The 14,986-nt window shown below is 43.3% G+C and overlaps 1 protein-coding gene across 7 annotated transcripts in view; it reads right to left on the bottom strand.

Annotated features, from left to right (window-relative positions):
• KIAA1328 (KIAA1328 ortholog) overlaps positions 1–14,986 on the bottom strand; it is a 258,802-nt gene that overhangs the window by 74,819 nt on the left and 168,997 nt on the right. For all 7 annotated transcript variants that reach the window (XM_043515012.1, XM_038401584.2, XM_043515013.1 and 4 more), the window contains exons 7-8: positions 9,020–9,702; positions 2,984–3,085 (exon numbers count right to left, since the gene is read on the bottom strand). In XM_043515012.1, the coding sequence (XP_043370947.1) occupies positions 2,984–3,085; positions 9,020–9,702 (785 nt within the window). The remainder of the gene's footprint in view (positions 1–2,983; positions 3,086–9,019; positions 9,703–14,986) is intronic.

The following is a 14,986-nucleotide window of genomic DNA, read 5'->3' as shown; positions in this document are numbered from 1 at the left end:
TACAACCCACTTCATCAGATGCATGGAGTGGAAAATAAAGGAGCAGGTATAAATACATGAAAGGATGTGAGTTGCCTTACCAAGTGTGAGGTCAGTCTAATGAGATTTGTTAGTCTCTAAAGTGCCACAAGGACTCCTTGTTGTTTTTGCTGGATAATCATTAACTCATATAGGAGAAAGAACAAACTAGCAAGTCCATGAGGAAGATATCGCACCCCACTGTTGTATTAATTTAGATGGAATACATGAGTCAAAAGAGTTGAAGGTATTGACATGACCCTGTTGCTGCAAACACACTATTAAACATCCTTTTTAACTTTTTATTAAAGGTACAGAAAGAAGGAAAAACAGCTAAAGTATATGAAATGCAAGATATTAAGTAAGGCTTTCATTTTAACAACATCCTCATTCCATTTAGCAGGAGAGGATCTTTCAAAGGAAAAAAAACCCTTGCCTAATGGTCTCTTAGAGGGCATTAAAGATGGGAATAACTGTCCTTTTGGGTAAATGAGAAGTAGTTAGTTGGATACACTGGAGTTATTGTTGTTGCTGTTGTTGTTGTACAAGTCCAATCCTATTTCCTAGAAGGCATAACAAGACAAACAAAGGGGAAAGAAAAGAACAGCAAAGATAGAAAATACAGCAACTGTCCCTGGTGTTGAATGTCACTTGCAACCTCACTGCTGGAAAAACACAAGAATAGCCCATGGTCTTATTAGCCACTCCAAGACCTGGCAAACTTGTACCAACATTGAGCTGTTTAGGACATTCTTTTTAGCAGCCTCTTTCTGGTCACAGAGATACTGCGGTGTTACAAAATATACAGTCTTGGCCAGGCTCTTATTAAACAAAAAGAGAGGGTTAGGAAAAAAGAAAAAGTGGGGAAGGAAAAGGACACACTGGAAGGAAGTATATGTGACAAAGTTTCACATCCCAAGCATTGTTCAGCATGTAACTAAAGCCAGTGGATGTCATCGGGGTCCCTTTCCTTCTGGCCTTGTCTGGTCAGGACATTTCTCTCAATTAGAATAAAGGAGGACTAGGATCCTAAGAGACAGCGGGGGTGGCAGCCATGATGGTGAAGTTCGCTCCTTCCTGTTCTTTCAGTCAGCCAACATTGCAAAAGCCAGTTCTCCCTACAAAGTCTTTTTCTTAGAAGGACCTCAGAAGAGCGTGGGGGTGAAATAGCCCATCCCCACATTATTTTGTCAACCAATTATGGCTAATTTCCAACACACCAATTTTGGTTCATTGGTTTCCAGTCTTACAGTATCCTTGTTTACACAGTCCTTGAATTATATCAGTGGGCTTTTTTGTTTGGACTAATTCAGCCTCTCACTCTTTTTTCACCTTTTCCCATCCACATTTATGACAGTTTATTGCGACATTTTATGAACTTTCACTCACTTCTCACTGTTGAGCTCACAATTAGGGTAAATTTGTAGGCCCAATTATTCCTCTACCATCCCATCCCCAACCAAGACTGAAAAAAAGAAAATACAGAAGGAAATATATACCATTCACCAGGCAGGAAAACAAAAAACACCTAACCCAAGGTTGGTAAGCTTGGGGGGGATGAGGGGGAGGAGAGATCAGAACCACAGAAGGCACACCTGCAATTTCTGGTCCAGCAGCAAGTGCTGCCTTCCTGTGTGCACACATTTACTTGGGTTCTGCTGCTTGCTGTTCATGATTTGCTAGGATGAGAAGAGAATTTATTGGGTCAGAGACTGCAGGGTTGGCTTGTGATGAGCCTGCGTCTACCCTTATTATTCTACCATGTCCAGTCAATGTGTGGAGGTAAGAGGAGAGGACTGACCCTAGGAAGACACTTCTGACACCTCGAGTTCTTGTCTAGCAGTTTGCTTTAGCACCCTAAAGGTTTTCTTTGGCACCGAGAGACCTGTATACTTTTTTATTCTCTCCTTCCTGCTTTGCTGAGAAGAGGTCTTACACAAAGCCTTTGACCAATGCCTCAGGGCCAAAAGATATATAATGCCAAACTGACTAACCTCTGACAGGAGACTGCACTGTCAGTCAGGTCAGAGACCAGAAAGGGGAATTGTATCCGGGAAGGGTTTTAGAAGCAAAAGAGATTTTCATGCTCTGAATGGGAGTGAGGAAAGGCCAGGTGATCCAGAAGTGCCATTAAGATGGAGATCGACCACATGTGCACTTGTAGACTTCCTCCAGTCACTGGGAAATGCCACAGCTATCTACCACGCACTCAGAGAACTCCCAACTGACCTCAGAAAACATGAAAGTTAGCATGACTTCATTTGGAATTTTGCATCAGTAAGGACTGCCAGATCAGACAATTATTAATTATATGAATTCCAATACTGTTTTTAGAGGCCCCAATTGAGATCAAGGTCCCATTGTGCTAGGCACTCTACAAACACCTAGTTTGACAGTTCTTGGCCTGAACAGCTTACAAACTAAAAAGACAAGACAACAAAGGATAGCATTATTGCTATTATAAAGATGAGGAACTGAGGCAAAGAGAGACTCAGGGTATATCTACACTGCATTAAAACACTCCTGGATGGCCTGTGTCAGCTGGCTTGGGCTGCAGGGCTATAAAATTGCAGTGTAAACATACTGGCTCTGGGATCCCTTGATGGAGGAGGGTTCCAGAGTCTGGGCTCCAGCCTACCGCTCCATTTTATAGCCCTGCAGCATGAGCCAAGGTCACACACAAAGTCTGCAACAGAGCAGAGAACTGACGCCAGCTCTCCCAAGTCTCTGTCAAGTGCTTTAATCACAAGACCATCCTTTCTTTTTATTATGAATACATTTGCTAGAGACCAATCTAGACTATTTCATGAGGTCTTTCCTGGTTAGCAGCATTTAACCCAACTCAAATAGAAATACAGACCAAAAATATGCATGTGGCAGCCAATAACATCTTTTTGAGAACAAAGACAATACACCAACACTTAGAAGTACTTGCTAATGGTTAAAAGAAAATGAGAGAGATTACCTTAGTCCCATCCCAGTGCCATTCATCATAAGGGCTGGTCCTCCTGGCCCGCCTGGTGCTTCATCAGTGACCACGTCTGAATCAAAAACTTGGCCCTTAAATCTGGAAATGTGGAGTTAGTTAGCTTTACATCCTGGGGAAGCTATTGTACCTGCAGCCACCTCCACCCCCAATACACACAAAAGGGTGAACTCTGATCAGAGCACTTTATACAGAGAAGCTTTCACAAAACCTCTTAATTTTCTCTCTTACATCCCTCAGTTTTGGGGAAACAGCTTCCACCTGCTGCCTTTGTTTCTGAGGGTTGTGGTTGACAAAAAATTATTTAATTCTACTGATTTCAAAGCACTTGCTCTCTTGAGAAATATGAAAAAATCTATGAGAAATATTCATGCTTCGCCACACTAAGGGATGCCCTAGCACCTGGCAAGGGCTCAAGGGCAGCATGAAAGCTGCATAATATACAGGAGATTGCAGCTGTTCTCCATCTTTAATATGGTGATGCTGTTCCAGGCAACCGTAGGTCTCAACAGATGATGTTCCCTCTTTATCTGAGTATCCCCTCCTCTGTTCAAATCAAGAGAAAATAGCATACAGGAAACTTTCCCTTTCTATTTTAATAAAGATCCAATTTCTGGCCCTCATGGATAGTAACTGAAAGGACCTTAAACCTGTCACTGAGCCAGGACTGAAAATGGCCAATTCTGCACTTCAAGCTAGTGTAATTTTGGGCTGCCCTGAAGTGTAATTAAACATACCTAGAGGAGTCTGTAGCAGGGCAGTCACCCTGCTCCAATTTGGAAGGGGTTAAAAAAACAGCTGCCCCGGGAGACAATCACAAACGGGCTTAAGGCAGCCAATCAGGGCCCGACTAGGCCAGTATAAGAAGGGTTCCTGGGGAAAAGGAAGGACTTAGCTGCGTGGTAGAGATAGGAATACCTTAGACAGAGCAGTACCAGGAAAGGGCAGGCTGAGCTGGGGAGCTCTGGCCTAGAGACCTCCCAGGCTGAGGCTTTGCGGCAAAGGCCTGAGGAGGTACTAGGGCTGCAGGGAGGCAGCCAGGGCAAAAAAAGGCAGCAGGTCCAACCCCCTTGCCAGTGATGAGTGGCCATTACAGACTGAAGTTTGCCCCTAAGAGAAGGGGCTAGATGACTGGCAGTAGCCACTGAGGCAAGGGGGTTGGGAGTCTCCTGGGAGGGAAGACCCAGAGTGTGGGGACACTACTGTGGGGCAGCATCCCAAGTTAGGTAAGGGGCACCGGGGTCCGGGAGGGACATGGGGCCAGAGGTGGTGGAGACAACAGGGGCAGGTAACAGAGGGTGAGACACCGGCCCATAGAGGGTGTTCCAGAGCCAGATGAGCTAATTCCCGGATGGACCCGCAGGAGGCACCACACTGGTAAGTGCCCCGCCTTGCTACAGAGTCATTTTCCACACCATTAAAATGCAGTCACCTCTGGTGTGAAAAGTGGCAGCCATTATACAAGCAGAGCACATGGGATTGAAGAATACTGTGCCCATTTGAAACTGCAGGAGGGAATTTAGGGAGACAGAATGCAATTATGTTAAAATTTGGCCATGAAAAAGGGTTAACTCCTGCCCTTGCAAAAAGATATATAGGCATTTTAAGAGCCACTAACTAGTACAAGTGGTCAGGACCTTTTTACTTCTTATTTAAATGACACCTCCAGCACCTCAGAATGGGCCTAATCCAGCACTGCACAATTCTACCCATTGAGAGAGAGGGACAGCCAAATTAATTGGCATTAGCTGGTTTTGTTTATCTGTCTTTTACTATCCTCGTGATAGTAAAAGATTAGTGAATAGATTAAGTTCCTTCCTTAGTGAGTCTTCCTCACAATTTAGCAAGGTGTATTTGAATGATTAAGTAAGCAAATCTTTGTCATCTGCAGACCTCAGAAGCAATTCTGTGGTTAGCAAGTGAACCAAAGAGGAGAATCACAAAGCTAAAACGGGAAAGGTGACATTTGAGAAGGATACCTGTAAATATTAGGCATGTGCAGATATTTGATGTAGATAGTTCAATTGCATTTAACTCTAAAGAGATTGCAAGAGAACCTCTTACATTCAGATTGCTACGGTGTAGGTGCCTTATTTGAAGATGAGATGGCATATGTACAAGCATCTGCACCTCTGGGAAGAGGTAATGGAAAATATTTTCAAGACTCAGGCTATTCATTTATGGACGCTCTTCTGTACTTTTTTCAAGAAACTACAGCTTTGCCGAACTCGAAATCTTTTCAGGGAAACTGGTTTAAATACGTGCAATTATAGTAACAAGAATGACAGGTTTCAGAGTAGCAGCCGTGTTAGTCTGTATTCGCAAAAAGAAAAGGAGTACTTGTGGCACCTTAGACTAACAAATTTATTAGAGCATAAGCTTTCGTGAGCTACAGCTCACTTCATCGGATGCATTTGGTGGAAAAAAACAGAGGGGAGATTTATATACACACACACAGAGAACATGAAACAATGGGTTTATCATACACACTGTAAGGAGAGTGATCACTTAAGATGAGCCATCACCAGCAGCGGGGGGGGGGGGGAAGGAGGAAAACCTTTCATGGTGACAAGCAAGGTAGGCTATTTCCAGCAGTGAACAAGAACATCCTGAGGAACAGTGGGGGGGTGGGGGGTGCCACAAGTACTCCTTTTCTTTTTGCGAATACAGACTAACATGGCTGCTACTCTGAAACCTTACTTTTTATTAGTAGGACATATGCATAGAAATAGGATATCTGAAGATTAAATGGTCAGTTTTCAGAATGGAGGGAGGTAAATAGTGGGGTCTCCCAAGGGTCTGTACAGGGACCAATCCTGTTCAACATATTCATAAGTGATCTGGAAAAGGGGGTAAAAAGAGTGAGGCGGCAAAATTTGCAGATGATACAAACTACTCAAGATAGTTAAGTCCAAAGCAGACTGCAAAGAATTACAAAGGGATCTCACAAAACTGGGTGACTGGGCAACAAAATGGCCGATGAAACTCAATGCTGATAAATGAAAAGTAATGGAGACTGGAAAATATAATCCCAACTACACATATAAAATGATAGGGTGTAAATTAGTTGTTGCCACTCAAGAAAGAGATCTTGGAGTCATTGTGGATAGTTCTCTGAAAACATCCACTCAGAGTGCAGCAGCAGTCAAAAAAGCTAATAGCATGTTGGGAATCATTAGGGAAGGGATGATAAGACAGAAAATATCCTATTGCCCCTATATAAATTCATGGTAACGCCCACATCTTGAATACTGCAAGCAGATCTGGTTACCCCATTTCAAAAAAGTTATATTGGAATTGGAAAAGGTACAGAAAAGGGCAATACAAATGATTTGGGTTATGGAAAAGCTTCCATATGAGGAGAGATTAATAAGACTGGGACTTTTCAGCTTGGAAAAGAAGTGACAAAGGGGAGATATGTTAGAGGACTATAAAATCATGACTAGTGTGGAGAAAGTAAATAAGGAAATGTTATTTACTCCTTCTAATAACACAAGAACCGGGGTGACCAAATTAAAACAATAGGCAGCAGGTTTAAAACAAAACAAAAGTAAGTATTTCTTCACACAACGCTCAGTCTACCAGTGGAACTCTTTGCAAGAGAATGTTGTGAAGGCCAAGATTATAACAGAGTTCAAAAAAGAACTAGATAAGTTCACGGAGGATAGCTAATAGCTATTAGCCAGGATGGCAAGGAATGCAAAACCATGCTCTGAAGTGTCCCTATTCTCTGTTTGCCAGAAGCTGTGAATGGGTGACAAGGGATGGATCACTTGATTCCCTGTTCTGTTCATTCCCTCTGAAGAATCTGGCATTGGCCACTGTTGGAAGACAGCATACCTGGCTAGATAGACCATTGGTCTGACCTTGTATGGCTTTTCTTATGTTAAGAATACATCTGTTCCTACCTACTTCTCACCTGAAGTTATAATCCTTTGTGACCTCAGTCATTTCCAATTGTGATCAGCTGTTTACCCCACACTTGCCTGGAAATGCAAGTTAATGCAGATGGGGAAGGGGGCTAATTAACCCAACAGGCCACAGCTGAGGGGAATCAGGTGGCCAAGTAATCCCAAGACTGCATGAGGAAGCCCAGCTGAGGAGGAATGATCTGGGCTGTGACTATAAAGACAGGAAATAGTGGGGGCTGCTGGGAGAGTCTGCAGTCATTCCCTGAGAGAAGGGAGGTGTGTTTGGGCTGGCAAACCTGGGGGAGCCAGGGAGGTAGGACAGGGCTCAGGGAAAGGCACTAAGGTCTAGAAGCAAATAGGCCTTGACTGCTCTCTAGAGGGTCCCTGAGCCAGAACCTGGAGCAGAGGGTGGACCTGGGTTCCCCTGCCAACCATTAAGGGAGTGGCACTATGAGGAAGACTGCCTAGGACTGCTTGAGAGGAAAGACTTTCTGATCCTGGAAGGGGAAAACCGTTTGGTGATCTGCAGGCAGGGCTAAGTCACAAAGAGGCAGGGCTAAGTCTCATGGAATGAGACAGAGGGCCACAGACCAAGACAGAGAGGCGGAGAGATGGTGCGCAAACTTGGGAAGGGGTATTGACCTCAGGAGCTATTCCCCAGAGTGACCAGGAGGAGATGCCATCCCAGTGGTGAGTGGAGCGCCCTGTCACATCAATACACAAATAATTGTGACTGCCCCTGATCAATTAGGCATGTGAAAACTAACTAAATTATTTTTTGGATTGCATATTACATACAAAAGCATCAGAGAAAGTTACTTAGCAGAGTACAGTTTATACAGGCAAAACACTCCTTCAGCTATAATATTCCCTTTTAAAATTTGAAAAGCAGTTGTGGAGTTGGAGGGAAAAGAGAGTACATGCGTGGGATGCAGGTCATGTAATTCAGAATCTTGTGGGATCCCCTTGTCAGTGACACTTTTAAAATAAAATCTACCTCAAAGCTCTCATCAAATCCTCTTGCTGTTTCCTTTACAAGACTGCTAAACTCCATCCATTCCTCCCTCTCCCTTCCACTAAAATGCTTGTATTCAACTGAGTTATATCTCCTCTTTCTAGGGCAACTTTCTCTTCTGTGGTTTCAATACATCTCCTCTATCCTCTCCTCGCTGCCAGTTTATATAAAATGTTGTTGCTAAATCTGTCTTCCCCTCCTACCACTCTGTCAAACCCTTACACAAATATCTTCTAGGGCAAGCTCTCACCTTCTATATCCAGTGAAAGCATCTCATTTTCAACTCAAGACGCTGCACAATTCTGATCCGTCTACCTCCCTGTTATTTCCTCCTCCCCACTAACCCTTCCACTGCTTAAGCACCTCCCATGCTTCAGCCCAACAACCTCTCTTGTATCTTCTTTCCACTTATTTTCCTTGGGCCCCTCACTCTCTCAGGCCTCTTCTTTAAAACAACCCCCCTGTTTAAATCTCTTTAAACCCACTTTTTTCAGGTAACCTTTCATCAAACACCACCCAGAATTCAGACTGGACTCTCAGTTGGGGTTGTGTGTGCCTGTATTGTCTGAATCTGATTTACATCATAGTCCCTTGAGCAAAGAACCACATCTTCCCATATGTCGGTACAGCTGAGTAAAGCATCAGCACTCAAGTCTATATACACACAGCTCTCATTCTCCTCTTCCTGCTTCCTTTGTTTTATCTAGCACTTTAACCTTACTGCTCTTTCTGTCTCTTTCTCCCACTCATGGTTTTGGCACCTTCTATGATGCTGTTCCAACACCTTGAACGCCTTGTTCTAGTCCACTAACGCTCTCTCTCCTCTTTTAAATCCCCCCTCAAAGATAATTTCTCCATCAATTTTCCTATCTTATTCTAGACCAACAGTCCTCACACTCTTCTTTACCTTAACTGTTGTCCCATGTCTAGTCTCATGGTTATAGTATTGTCTAGTTTAAATTCCAAGTTCTTCAGGGCACAGAGCGTGCCTTACTCTGTGTTTCTCAATGCTCCATGTAAATATTTGGTACCACAGAAGTTCGTCATACACTAATAACTATCCTCTATCTATAAACCTCACAAACTCACCTACTGTAATCCAGCCTGGATTTGTGTAGCTGTTGCTGCTTCAGAAGTAGTTTTGCTTCCTGTTTAGCAAGCAAATGCTGGAGACGTTCCTTTTCAACTTCCAGCTCCATTTTCTGCAGCAGAAGCTGCTGTCGTCTTTCCTCAGACAGCCTTTTACTACTCTCTGTTTCTTTTGATCCAGAGTCCACACTGTCATTCATCCCAGAAACTCGAGAAAGCCTAGAGTAATCACAGGTTTCATGCAGCTGCCCAGAATGTCTTTTGGGTACATGGCTGACCTTTTGGCTATCCTGAATGTTCTCCAAGCTTCTTGGCTGTCTAGAAACCCAATGACTCATTTGGTGAGGACAAGTGTTCTGAAATTCACTCATTCTCTGGCCCACATAAGGAGCCATTTGTGTGTGGTATGGGCCCCTTTCCTTTGCTGACAGCATCATATTGTTACACTTTCTGTGCAAGCCATTTTCTGCTGGACATTCATTGAGAACCTCCTGTTGGTTGTACTGGGCTGTGGGCCCATGTGCACGATTATTTCTACAGTGCGGAGATACTGAAAACAGGGCTGAACTTCCAGACTGTGATGCTTTATTGTTCTTGTATAACATTTGCGGTCTAGCTATACTTAGATAAGAACCATCCAGTTCCAAAGGTGGTAGTTGGCACGAACTCTTCTTGTTGGATACCTACGATAAGAGAAACAAGCTATCATTTTTCAAAATTTAACATAGAATGTTAAATTGTATTGTTCCTTAGCAAAATTTGCTTCTCATCATCAGTTCACAGAGAGAAGTTGTCATACCAGTACTGGGAGATTCAATGCATTGTGCTAATAGACATCCAACAAGACTCCTGTAATGTTGATCAAAAGGCAGAGATAAGCCTGCTATCAAATCTACATTTCAATCAGTCTACACAAGTACAATAAAATGAAACTACTGTCTGCAGGATCCTCAGCATAAACAAGTAGCTTCAGAGTACCAAGTAGTTGTGAGTATCTAGGGTTACATAAAATCAACTAGAAGAGTGGCAAAAAACATTAAATGTTAATGTATGAAAATGTTTAATTTTGAATGCCAAGCCAAAAAATCCATTCAACCACTATAAATACTCTTTGATTGGCCATTACACAGCAGGAGATTTGATGTAAAACATTTCACCTTGCACTGAATGGGATATTACTTACCACCAGAAATTTGATGAGAGTTTTTGAAATGTCATTACAGAAACACAGATAAAAACCAACCACTTTCCGTAAAATATAGTTCTACTTCAAAAGCTGTCATTTAAATAAAAAAACATGTTTAAATTCAGCTATAAATGTAAGTGATTTTTCAATTAAGTTGGGCAAGTGATTATACTCAGATAAAACTCTGCAGAAAGAAAGCAGTTGTAATTCACATTTGTCATCCCAATGAAAAGTGAACTCATAGTGGGTGTGTTATACTCATGGCTGTTATGTAAGGGACATCAGAATCCTGCTTATATCCTGGAGTATCCTTGCACTGCGGTTTGTCTCAGCAGTTAAGCATTTGTGTTGCTATGCACATCAGAACAGCAGTGAATCACTCACTCATAGCTCTTTTCCTAGATGTGTGCGTTAATTTCAGTAACATATTGCATTTAAACTCTGTTTCAGCCCTCAGGCTCTTTGTCAAAGATTTAATTGTGTTTAATTGCAGAAGCCAGGTTTGTTAAAGATAAACCACTTTAGCAGCAGCAAGCAAGCTGAAATTTGGTGGTCACTGATGGACAGAAAATTACAATTTGTATTCTGATAGCATACACAATGGATTAGCTGCTGTCCATATGCAATGGAAGACAATCTCTGCCCCAAAGAGCTTAGATTTAAGAATGCAAGCAACATACAAAGGGTTGGAGAGGAATCTAATCCAACTATGTACAGTTTTTGTATGCATTATTTACATTCTTTATATAAACCAACATATCCACACTATTTGACTGCCCCTCAGATCCTTCATTGGGAGTTTCTTGTAGGCCTCAGAAAATAAAATAATGTAGATTATCCCCTAAATACTGATATTTGAATATTTTCAGTTTTGTTTTTACAAAAATTTACTCTTCACCATATGACTGAAAGCCGCATATGCCACGTTTTGCCCCATGAAACCCAATGAGTTGGAGGCATCTGCATTAGTGTTGGCACTAAACGTGCAAGGAAAATCTGATGCTAGGACTGGGTGAAAAGTGCAGGACATTAAAATATTTCAGAAATCAGAGGGGCCAGGAGGGCAACCTACCAGAATTTCAACATGTTGCCAGAAGGCAATCAGAGTTGTTTATTATTTGTTTAGTGCCATCGCTGTGCATGATGATTTTACAGACAAATAAAAATACACTCCCATGTCCCAAGGACTTTATAATCTAAATTAGATACCACACAGAAAGGGATTTCTGGCAACAAATAAAAAATGGGGTGCAAGATGTTAAGGGATATAAGAGAAAAGACCATAAAATAATCCTGTAGCTACCGGTTATACATCTACTCCCAGGTAAATTCCTCACAATTGTGGCACAGCAGAAAAATGCCCCCTTCTCCCCCCCCCCCCTCGCAGATTCCCTTTGCTTCCTTGCAGAAATCGGGGAAGCAAAGAAAAGCTGCACCAGTACTTACTCACCCCATCCCTGGCAGCTGGACAGCTCAGACACATCTGTTTGGGCAGCTGGGGCAGATGGGGGGGAAGAAAGGGAAGGAGGTAAATCACTGGTAGGAGGGGGGTCTCGGGAGGCTCTGGCTGCCCAGAAATGTTAGTCCCAGCCTGGGGGGACAGGGATTGAGCCCCCCCTCCCCCTTCCATCTGAGGCTGGGTCAGATCAAGCCCCAGAAACTTCCCCTGGCTGCAGCAAGCTCTGCACCATGGGTATGGGTGTGAGAGGCTTGGATGGGGGGGGAGGGATTGGTTCAGCATGGGGGGTTGTTGGGTGTGGGGAGGTCTGGATGCACGAGGTTGGGCAGATGGGGAGCAGCTCCTTGTACAGTGAGCCCACACACACACACACACACACACACACACACACACACACACACCTGGAATCCCCCCCACTGAGCTCCTCCACCTCAGGAGTCCCCTGCACCCAGAAGCCCCCACAGAGCCCCCCAAACCTCCACCCTGCCAAGCCTCACTTTCTGCATCAGGAGCCCCCCACAACTGGACCCCCACCCCACTGAGCTCCTACCAGCTGCACCCTGACCCCCCACTCCACCAGCCCTCCCCACTGAGCCCTAACCACCTTCACCTGGACTCCCCTGCAGAGTCCCATTCCCCCTGCACCCAGAACCCCACACCAAGCCCCTGTACATCCAGATTCCCCCCTGGACCCAGGCCCCCCACCAAGCTGCCCGCACCCAGATTGTGCCACACAGAACCTTGGTACTCGAGGGAATTCTGCACCAAAAAATTAAATATTTAATATTCTGCAAGTTGTGCATATTTTAATCACCCAAACAACACAAATAACAATATAATCACACCATTTTCAATTATTTTGGTAATTTATTTCAAAATACTTGTCAGCAAATCATTTAAAATGGTATGATTATATTGTTATTTTGACAAATAAAATATGCAGAATTTTAAAATATTCTGCACAGAATATTTAATTTTTTGGCGCAGAATTCCCTCAGGAGTAACATCTCACTTCTCACCTTACCAAGTTTAGGGCACTCTTTGGGGAAAAAGGACTGCAAGTTGGGTTGGTTCCCAAACTCCTCAGGACCAAAGCTCGGAGTGCGTGCATTTGCACTCCAATGATCCCCCTGGCCATAGTTCTGAGGTTTTGATGCTCTAAGAAGAACCATATCCAACCCTCCTTAAGTCTTTAAACCAAGTGGAAATGGAAAAAAATAGGGGATCCCTAAAAATAAAATTCCCAAGAGTTCCTTATTTTACCAGTTTATTTTATTGGCTAAAGGGACCAAAGTTTAAGAAATCTCAGCACATGAACAGGGATGGTATAAAATAATTGCCAGAAGCAGATTTAAGGATAAAGGCCCACACTGCAAATCAACTTCGTGACTGAGACTCGATTAAAAGTCCCTTGAGGCCCTAAAAGGGAGGTCCCAGTTAGCATTTGTTGACCTTGGTCACCATTAAATCTGCCCTGATGGTCTCAGAAATGGCACTGACATTTAAATACTTCATAACAAGCCAGAGAAACTTTAACGTTATTTCACAGTTACAGTATGCTTGTGGGGGAGAGGGGAGGAGGGGCCCGTGTCTCATTAATATCACAGAATGCAAGTGGTGTTTTTTTAATTTCTCTAGAGGATGGAGATTGTAGTATTAGGTGAAAGTCTCAGTTCCAGTTTCACATGGCTTTAAAGGCCACTTAAAGTCAACCCTGTACGATAAATTAACTGATTTGGGGTGGGATGGGGATGGGGAATCAAGCAATAACTTGGCAAGTTATGTTATTTTCTGTTAATGCTTAAATTAAAAACTATAGCAGAATGGCACCAACTGTTTAAAAACTAGAGTGACATCCACATCTGAGTTGGATTATGAGGCCAGGGCATACTATGAACAATCTGTGATGGGCAGGACAAGGCAGCAAAGGGAAAGAGGAAGAGAATTCTAAGACACACTCACTACTGCATTGGGAACATAAGGAATTAGGTACTTTTATTAGATGAGTTTAAAACAGATATTGCCTGTGGAATACATGGGAGCCACGATGGGCTGTGATGGAACAGATGTGCTTCCCCAATTTTGGGAGCTCTCCCATTCTTTCTGTATGTTATTTAAAGAAAGACATACCTTCCCTTAGCTAAAATGTAAACAAACAAAAGGTAAACTGCTGCTTTTGATATATGGAGTTAATATGATTTGACCCAATGTGAAACTGCCACAAAGAAATAAATCTACACTAAATCAGTTTACATAATGTTGTAAAAGCTAGAACGGAAAACATGCGGAAGCACTATGAATCTCTTTTTGCAATCCTGGTAATTTCTGCTGAGGGAGTCAGGATAAAGTATAAACAAATACTGAGCCCTACAACATCTCTCTCTCTCTCTCTCTCTCTCTCTCTCTCTCTCACTCACACAAATGAGTTGCAGTTCACTCAGTCTGCAATTTCTACAAAATTCTCTTAAAAACAAGCTGTGGATGTGCTCTGCAGTACTGATACAGTGGACATATTGTTATTTACATAATGCTGCAAGTGTGGCAATTATTGTAGGGGAGCATGTGAAATAAGGAATGTGACAAAGTTCCTCCTCTACCTTGGTGGGTCTTGAGCTTATTGGAGGATTTGCTCGCCTTGTAGCTTCACAGCAGCCCTCAGCTTGGCTGTTTTTCTGAACCCATGGTCCAGGTTGACTCCTCCTGTGTCTGACCAGGAGTTGGGAGGTTTGAGGGGAACCCAGGCCCACCCTCTACTCCGGGTTCCAGCCCAGGGCCCTGTGGAATGCAGCTGTCTAGAGTACCTCCTGGAACAGCTGTGCGACAGCTACAACTCCCTGGGCTACTTCCCCATGGCCTCCTCCCAACACCTTCTTTATCCTCACCACAGGACCTTCCTCCTGGTGTCTGATGATGCTTGTACACCTCAGTCCTCCAACAGTCTGCGTTCTCGCTCAGCTCCTAGTGCCTCTTGCTCCCAGCTCCTCACACATGCACCACAAACTGAAGTGAGCTCCTTTTTAAACCCAGGTGCCCTGATTAGTCTGCCTTAATTGATTCTAACAGCTTCTTGATTGGTTGCAGGTGTTCTAATCAGTCTGTCTGTCTTAATTGTCTCCAGAAGGTTCCCGATTGTTCTGGAACCTTCCCTTACCTTACCCAGGGAAAAGGGACCTACTTAACTTGGGCTAATATATCTGCCTTCTATTACTCTCCTGTAGCCATCTGGCCCGACCATATCACAGAACATAAAATCAGATCTTGCAGTCCCTGTATAGGCCAAATCCCCATTGACTTCAAAGGGAGTTTTTTCCTATGTAAAAAT

Source organism: Dermochelys coriacea, chromosome 5 (assembly GCF_009764565.3).
Source record: "Dermochelys coriacea isolate rDerCor1 chromosome 5, rDerCor1.pri.v4, whole genome shotgun sequence".
Classification (NCBI taxonomy): domain Eukaryota; kingdom Metazoa; phylum Chordata; order Testudines; family Dermochelyidae; genus Dermochelys; species Dermochelys coriacea.
This window is presented reverse-complemented; position numbering and strand designations above follow the sequence as displayed.